Raw genomic sequence first — 9210 nt, 5'->3', positions numbered from 1 at the left:
GTAGACAAACCTCTGTAAAGGGCCCCATGGTTCCGGCGTCTCCAGAGAACTATTCCCAGGGCCAAGATGGTGACTCCCTGTCCCAGAACACAAAGCAGCAACAGGATCTTTTGGGTATCCCAGGTTGGTGAGACCACACAGTGGGCAGGAAGGGCATCTGGGGAGGCTGCAGCTAGAAGGAGATAATAATAATTTTATTTATATCCTCAAGGTTTACAAAATGCTTTACATAATTATCTCATTTGAGCTTTGCAGCAACTTTGTGATGTAGGTGCTACTGCTATCCCCATTTTATAGATGGAGAAACTGAGGCTGAAAGGGATTAAATAACTTACCCAGGATCACATTGTTAATAAGTGGTTGAGGGGAGATGAGATATGACTCAGGATGAGGATGAGGGGTTGGGGTATGTGTGGGGAAGCCAATGGAAAAATCCTCATCCTCATTCCAAATTACATACCCTATAAAAACTGATGATTTCAGGTAGGGAATAGCTAGCTCCCCTACTACTATAGATTTACAGAATTCTTGTACAGGAAGAGATCTTATCTTTTATTCCAACCCAGTCACTTTATAGAGGAGAGATCAGAGAGATAAAGTGACTTACCTGAGGTCACACAGCTAATTAGGATTACTCAACTTGTTCTTTCTACATTTATTATATTTCCTTTCACAACAGAAGGCTTCTACCTTCTATACAATTGTTAAGTGTGACTAGAGCCACCTATTGCCACACATTCTACTGTCTACCTTAATCCCAAAGAGAAAAATCATATTAAAGAACTACATTATAGGGGCAGCTAGGAGGCTCAGTGGATAGAGCAATGGCCCTGGAGTCAGGAGGACCTGAGTTCAAATCCAGCCTCAGACAATTGACACTCACTAGCTGTGTGACCCTGGGCAAGTCACTTAACCCCATTGCCTAGCAAAAAAAACCCCAAAAAACAAAAAAACAAAAAACTACATTATTTCCCAACTTCTTAATAATAGGGGGTGATTCTTACATGAAAATGAATTTTGCCTTTCCTCCTTTCTCTTACTTCTATAATGGTCTTTTCTTCCTGAAATATGTGGATGGTTTCTTTTTTTTTCCCATGGTTCTTCCCCAGTCCCTGGAAATGGACTGTGCCCCACCAAACAGCATCATAATATCACTCTTTTCTGTCTAATGTACTATTCCACTAGGATTATTTTTCTTCTCTCCTCCCCTTCCCCTTTCCAGCAGTGTGCAATTCTAGCAACAGGGCACACGTATCCTTTCTTTAACAGCAATGCCATCAGAAATTTTGTGTGTGTGTTATTTTCTCCCCTTTCTACTCCTCTATCAAAAAGCATTTGAGGGGCAGCTAGGTGGCTCAGTGGATAGAGCACTGGCCCTGGATTCAGGAGGACCTGAGTTCAAATGCAGCCTCAGACACATAACACTTACTAGCTGTGTGACCCTAGTCAAGTCACTTGACTCCACTGCCTAGCAAAAAAAAAAAAAAAGGCATTTGATAATTTTGGACTGCAGACTGTTCCACCAAAAGTACTTGGGTTTCATCATCCTCTCCCCTCTATGAGTTATTCTTATAATAACTCACATTTACATTTTAATTTTTATATATTTGTATATGACTCACAATAACCTTGGAAGATAAGAAGTATAGGTATTACTATCTGTGTTTTACTGATGAGGAAACAGGCTATGAGAGTTTAAATGACTTGCCCAGGGTCACAATTCCAGTTCCTACCCTACAATGGGTTATTTTACAATAGTAGTAATAGTAACAACACAATTCTGTTGCACTATCTACTACACAAGGTTATTGAAAAGAAAGTAGGTTTTTTCCCTCAAACTTAAATAGCTATACAAATGTGAGCTATTATTTTTATTATTATTCCCTTCCCCAAATTCACCTGTCAGGTTGAAATTGATGCCCTTGTTCTGGGGGAAAATGCAACGAATGCTCCTGGCCTTTCGGCTACGGGACTCTGAGGTTCCCTGCACAGGACACACCATGAGAAGGGAAGCATTCTTCCCCATGAAAGTTTCCGTCCTACCCTTCACTTTCCCCTTCCCTTCCAGCCAAGCCACAGAGTCCAGGAAAACTGCTGAGACCACTGAACAGACCAGGATTGAGCAGACAGAACCATCAGTAGTCTTTGCTGACAGCTGGAAGCCTGTTGGAAAAAAAAGGGGGGGGGGAGCAATCCACTATATTATCACCCATGTTCACCAAACCCCTGCAGCCATAGTGAACAACTGGGGCAGCCAGTGGCTTTTGCCTAGCTTTCTTCATCATCTTCAGAGCTCAGTGTTCTCAGGGAAATGGGTGATTGTGATGACAGAAGAACCTGGTGAGGGGCTTCATGATCACATATTCTCCCTCTATCCTCTCCCCAGAGGTCTCCTCATTTCCTTTGAGACTCCCTTGGCCCCCTGTATTCTGTCTCTTCTCTTTATCCCCAAGAGATTCCATAAGCCCCCTCTCACCTCTGATCACCGAGAGGTCATATACCCTCCAGTTCTGGTAATTGAAATATTTGCCAAGCACAGCACACCAGTATCGTCCTGCATCCTCCTCCTTAGCCCCGTCTAGCCACAGGGAATTATTCCTCAGCAGACTTAGCCTGACTTCCCTCAAGGTCGTCTCAGTCTCTGGAGCCTTGTCAGCCATGGGGACACGGATCACTAAGATAGTAGGGAATCCAGACACCGGGCTTCGGAACCACGATAGCACTTCATCTCCATACAAGGTAGGAGGTGCAGGGCATGGTAGTTCCACAGTCTCCCTGAGGGCCACATATGTGGACAGAATACGATCTGTTTGGAAGGAGGGTGATTGACAGGAGGTTAGTCCAAAAAGAGGGGACAGACCCCACCCTACCTCCATCTGACTGACTCCTTTCTTCCTTTCTTCCTTTCTCCTTATAGGCTTTGTCATATTCTTGGTTGTTCTAGGTAACACAGTGGATAGAGCACCAAGTCTGGACACAGGAAGACCTGAGTTCAAATCTAGTCTCAGATACTAAATAGTTGTGTGTCCCTGGACAAGTCATTTAACCTGTTTGCCTCAGTTTCCCCATCTGTAAAATGGGGATAATAATCTCACCTTCCTCCCAGGGTTGTTGTAAGGTAAATGAGATAATAAGTAAAGTGCTTACCTCGAACAGTGCCTGGCACACAGTAAGCACTATATAAATATTAGCTTATCCTTATTATTAATATTACCTGTGGGAGGGTACTCTCTCTCTCAAGCTATAGCATAGGGTTGCAGAAAAGAATGGAAGGAAAATTTCTTCCTTTTATAGGAAGGAAGACATAATGGGAGACATAACCAAGCTCTAGCTGGAAAGGGAGAAATGAATTTCCCTTTCTTGCCTCCCTTTCCTAAGAATGGAATCATGCAAAAAGATTGGGAAACAATAGGGAAACCCAATCCAAATTTTGCCTTTCAGGACTTTTTCTAAGAATGGAGTTACCAAAAGAGGTCTGAAAACACTGGACAAGTGAACCAAAGGAAATTTAAACAAAGGTGTCATGGGAGAGAAATTTACCATTGGGTCATGGTTGGAGGTGCCTATCACACTCCACCGCCACTACTAGACAGAGATACTTGAGTTGCTGTTCTCTTTTTCTTTCCCCAGCCTGCCTCTAGTCAATCCCTCCTACCATCCCTGGATCAGAATGGTTATGTCCTGTACCCTATTTGTTTCCACAGTCTCCTTGGCTTGATTTCATCATTAGATATGGGAGGTGGTAGAGATAATGGGCAATTCTCTTGGGTTGCTGTGTCAGTGAAGACTAGGAACACACCTCTGCACTAACATCAGAACACCCCTCCTTCCCCACCCCTCATCTAGAGAAAAGTGTAAAACCCCTAATCTTGAGGACATTTTCAAGTCCCTAACTCCACCTGCTGCTACTCACCTGAGGAGATCTGAGGGATGAATGGGAGTAGGAGAAATAAGAAGCAGAGGAGTATGCAAGCCATGGGAAGTGTCTACACAAGAATGCTTTCATAGGGAGATGAGTGTCTTAAGGAGGAAATAGGGTCAAGATAACAGACCATAGTTCCAGGGGCCTGGATGATATGGTACTCCGATGGGGATGAGAACACAAGCAATAATAAACTAACAGCTATTCTGTCCACTGGAGATAAGAGGATAGTGGCCTCTCTGGGGTGTGTATTGGGGGAGCCCCTTCAGCCCTTCATGGACTCCCAGGGCTTTCATATATGGAGGGACCCACTGACCATTTCCTGTAACCCAGAAAGGATTATAGTTGATAGAACATTATGCCATATTTAGAGACTCTCAAGTCCTTGCATAGCTTTTTGACAGGGGTACACAACTGTCTTTGCCACAGCAAAATAAGGGGGTCAAAATAAGAGACACTTTTTAATGTTTCTTGGCTAGGCAATGGGGTTAAGTGACTTGCCCAGGGTCACACAGCTAGTAAGTGTTATGTGTCTGAGGTCGCATTTGAACTCAGGTCCTCCTGACTCCAGGGCTGGTGCTCTATCCATTGCGCCATCAAGCTGCCCCTAATGCTTTTTTTTTTAAGTATATATTTTTAATTCCAGAGAATCCCAAGATATATATGTATTTATGGCGCAATTATTATGATGAAGACAGTCTCTGGTAGACAGTAACACAGGGGGCACATTAATCAAATCTTGCCTAGAGTGGACTTGTGAGTGAGCTCGTTTCAGTTCTGTCCTGTTCTCTCTTTTTGGCCTATCCTTAATCTACTAAACCCATTGAATCAACTGGGCAATTTACTTCTTTTTTCCAGATCTCAGTTTCCCTATCTTCAAAATGAGGTGGATGGACTAGGTAATTTCTAAGCGTTTGTTTTTTTTTCTAGCTCCAGCCCCCTGTATCTCTGAGCTTTTCTTAGTAAAGAAAAATATAATATATTCATCATTGTTTCCTGGGTATACCTCTCATTCCCCCATCAGACTGGGGTTTCCCTGAGAGTAGGAATCTAAATGCTATCTTAATTTTTTTATTTAAATTTTTACTGACATTATTTTTTATCTCCTCCCTCATTTCCTTCCTTAGAAATTATGACTTTTATTGACATTATTTTGTATTCAATAATAGAAAAATCCTAGCTTGGATATCCATTGGCTCCCAGAATCCTGCAGGTGGTATTCCAGTCAAGGGCTTGCCTATAGCTTTCTTTTCCTTGTTTGTTTGTTTGTTTGTTTGTTTGTTTTTAATTAAATTATTTCCAACGAACAAAAATCTATTTTCTTTCCCTTCCACCTCTCCCCACTGAAAAAAAGAAGGAAAAAAAAACCCCTTGAAACAAATATGCATAGTAAATAAAAAAAATTCTAACATTAACCATGTCAAAAAAAGTATATCTTATTCTATACTTTTCTGTCAGGAGAGTTACATACTTCACCCTAAATCCTCTGGAGTCATAGATGGTCAACGTGTCAATCAGAGTTCTTAAGTCTTTCAGAGTTGTCTTTACAATGTTGCTGTTATTGTATACATTGCTGCTGTTATTATTCTGGTTCTGCTCATTTCACACTGCATCAATTCACACAAGTGTTCTCAGGTTTCTCTGAAACTGCTCCTTTGATCATTTCTTATAGTATAATACTATTCCATTATATCCACATATCACCATTTTGTTCAGTCATTCCCCAAATGATGGACACCCCTTTAGTTTCTGGCTTTTTGCCACCACAAAAGTTTTTGCTAGAAATATTTTTGCACTTTCTTTCTTTGATTCCTTTAGTAGTAGTGGTGGGCCTAGTTGGTTGTATAGCTGGGCAAAAGATTATATACAGCTTAATGATCTGGGGGCACAATTCTAAATTGTTGTTCAAAATGGCTGTACCCATTCACATTTCCCTCAACAGTGCATTAATGTTGCTGTTTTCCCATAGCACCTACATTTGTCATTTATATTTTTTGGTCATCTTTGCCAGTCTGATAGGTGTGAAGTGGAATTTTGGGGTTGTGTCAATTTGTATTTTTTGAATTATCAGTGATTTGGAGCATGTTTTCTTATGGCTGTTGATATGTCATTTGGATGTTTTTTTGAGAACTGCTTATTCATATCTTTTGATGATTTATCAGTTGGGAAATGACTCTTGTTCTTATAAATTTGAATCAATTCTTTGTATCTTTTGGAAATGAGACTTTTATCAGATAAACCTGCTACAAAGATATTTTTCCAAGTTAACTCCTTCCCTCTAAAACAGTCAATGTCTTCTGTTTTTTATATTATCATGGCCCCCCTCCAGAAAGCCATCCCATATAACAAATAGTACTTTTTAAAGAAAAAAAAAAGATGAAAAATGCCCCACAATTGATCAATACATTGAAAAAGTCTAAATACATGTGAAATGTGCAACATCTATGGACCTCCAATTTCCATGAAGGGGTTCTTCTATTTTAACTGCATAGATTGTTCGCATCATATCCAAATATATCCCTCCCTTCTCTCCTACCAAAAAAGTGGGGGCCATCTCCAGTCATCCTGATCTATACCTTGCCACTGGACCCAGACAGCTCGGAGGAGGAAGTGAGGCTGGTGACTTTGCATGGCCCTCTCTCACTTAAATTCAATTCACTTGCAAGTCATGGCATCACCTTTCTGATGTCACAGTCCTCTTTGAGAATGAAGGACACACAACAACAATAACCAAAGGAATATTCCTTGTATGAAAGAGAAAAAGATAGAGAAAAGAAGTTCAGCAAAACTTATCAATGGAGGCCGAGAGTCCACAGTGTTCCACACCAATAGAATAGTTGCCTCTACAAAGAAGGAAGGAGATGCATTTTCTCATCTCTTCTTTGAGGTGACTTAGTCATGGTAATTACACATCCTTCAGTTTTAGGTTTTCTGTTGTTCTTTCCATTGACATTATTGTTCACATCATCTTTTTGGTTCTGTTTACTCCAATTTGGTTCTGTTTACTCCAATGACTAAACTGGAAAACTAGTTGTGCATATCATCTTTTTAGCCTGTTTACTCCACTTTTCATCAGTTTGTATGTCCTGCCATGCTTATCTGCATTTTTCTCATTACTCATAGTGAAGCAATATTCCATTACATTCATGTCCCATAGTTAATTTAGCCATTTTCCAATTGATGGTCATCTACTCTGCTCTTGGTTTTTTGCCACTACCAAAAATGCCTTAAATCATTGTAGTATACCTGGGACCTTTCTATTTCTCTTTAACCTTCTTGTGATATATCCCTGCCACTGGGATTTTGGGGTCTAACTAAATGCTATTTTTATTTACAAGCTGGATCCAACATGAAAGTATGTTCTTTGAAGGAAAGTTTTATTTTATTTTTGTCTTTTTAATACATTTCTGTTTAATTTCTAGCCTTAACCTAACACTACTTCAAGTACTCCCCAATAAACTGGACTATTCTCTAGTCCCCATAATACTCTTTCCCATTTCTCCACTTTTTCTTACCCCATTCCTCACACATGAAATACCCATGTCCACATTACCTCCCTTCCCTTACTCAGAATCACAGAATCTCAGAGTTAGAAGGTACCTCTAATCCATCCTGAAATTGGAAAAAGAATTCTCCTTAAAATTTCCCTAAGTATTCATTTAACTTTCATTTGAAGGCCTAAATTAACAGGGAATTCATTACCTCTAAGGCAGCCCATTCACTTTTAGGGAATCCTGAATGGTAGGAAGTTTTCCCTTATATTTAATCAAAATTGGTCTCTCTGCAATTTCTAGTCATTGCTTCTAGTTTTAGTTTAAAGTGGAACAAGTTAAACCCCTTTTCCACTAACAGTTTTTTTTTCCAGTTTAAACATTCCCTGTTACTTTAACCAAACCTCATATTATGTGGTCACCAATTGTTGTAGTTTCCCTCTTATGAAACCATTCAGATTTGTGAATCTCTTTCCCAAAATGTGGTACTGAGAGGACAGTATGACTATCACTTCTCTAGCTAATTAACAAGAATTTAAGTGCTTACAATGTGCCATGCACTGGGGATAGAAAGAAAAGGCTAAAACAGTCCTTGCCCTCAAGGAGCTTACATTATAATATGGGACACCACATGTAAATAGGTACATAACAGGATGCATAATAATATAATAATAATAATAGCTAATATTTACATAGGGGCAGCTAGATGGCGCTGTGGAGAGAGTGCCGGGCCTGGAGTAGAGAAGATATTTTCCTGAATTCAAATCCGCCCTCAAACATTTACTAGTTGTGTGACCTTCAGCAAGTTGCTTAACCCTGTTTGCCTCAGTATCCTTATCTGTAAAATGAGGTGGAGAAGGAAATGGCAAACCACTCCTGTATCTTTGTTAAGAAAACCCCAAATGGGGTCACAATGAGTCTGACATGACTGAAGTGACTGAACAACAACATTTATATAATACGTGAAGGTTTGCAAAGGGCTTTACACATGTTAACTCATTTGAGTATATAGAGTAGATGGAACGCAATCTCAGAAATGAAGGTACTAGTAGGTTGGGAGAATGGGAAAAGACTCTCAGGGATTTGAAAAAAGTCAGGGATTCTAAGAGGTGGAGCTGAGGGAGCAGAGCATTCCAGACATGGGGAGCAGCCAGTGCAAAAGCATGGATATGGGAAGTGGAGAATAACAGGAGAAGAACAAGAAGTAGGACTGGACCATAGAGTATATGGAGAAGGAAAGTATTGTGTTATACACTAGAAACACAACAAAAGACAAGGTTGTGGAGACTTTTAAAAGTCAAACAAGGGACAGCTAGGTGGTACAGTGGATAGAGTACTGGTCCTGGAATCAGGAGGACCTGAGTTCAAATCTTACTTCAGACACTTAACTAGCTGTGTGATCCTGGGTGAGTCACTTAACCCCAACTGCCTCAAAAAAAAAAAATAGATTCCTGGAGGGAATAGGAAATAAGTATGAAGCAGTGTGTGTGTGAGACATGGTCAAACCTATGCTTTAGAAAAATTCACCTTGGCAACTGAATAGTGTAGGAGAAAGAGACCATGGCTGGATACATAGAACTGGGATTCATCAGCACAGAGATGATTATTGAATATCAATCCCATAGGGGCTCATGACACTGACAAGTAAAACAGTATAGAGTAAAAATAGAAGAGGACCCCAGATACTTTTGGAGGACACCCATGATTAGTGATATGATGTGGATAAAGAAGCAATAAAGGAAACTAAGAAGGAACAATCAGAAGGAGGAACAGTACAGAGTAGCAGTGCAAAAGTTT

General features: G+C 40.3%; 1 protein-coding gene across 2 annotated transcripts in view; it reads right to left on the bottom strand.

Annotated features, from left to right (window-relative positions):
* Positions 1-4132, bottom strand: part of LY6G6F (lymphocyte antigen 6 family member G6F) — a 4891-nt gene extending 759 nt beyond the window's left edge. Inside the window, exons 1-4 of one of the 2 annotated variants that reach the window (XM_027876556.1) lie at positions 3914-4132; positions 2477-2806; positions 2044-2163; positions 11-172 (exon numbers count right to left, since the gene is read on the bottom strand). In XM_027876556.1, the coding sequence (XP_027732357.1) occupies positions 11-172; positions 2044-2163; positions 2477-2806; positions 3914-3977 (676 nt within the window). In that variant the 5' untranslated portion in view covers positions 3978-4132. Of the gene's footprint in view, positions 1-10; positions 173-1899; positions 2164-2476; positions 2807-3913 lie in introns of both variants that reach the window. The other variant, XM_027876555.1, reaches the window with a different exon arrangement.
* Positions 4133-9210: the final 5078 nt, after the last annotated feature.

The sequence above is a fragment of the Vombatus ursinus genome, unplaced genomic scaffold (genome assembly GCF_900497805.2).
Source record: "Vombatus ursinus unplaced genomic scaffold, bare-nosed wombat genome assembly UNPS02014811.1, whole genome shotgun sequence".
Lineage (NCBI taxonomy): Eukaryota > Metazoa > Chordata > Mammalia > Diprotodontia > Vombatidae > Vombatus > Vombatus ursinus.
Note: the sequence above shows the minus strand (reverse complement) of the source record. Positions and strands in the feature narration are given on the sequence as shown.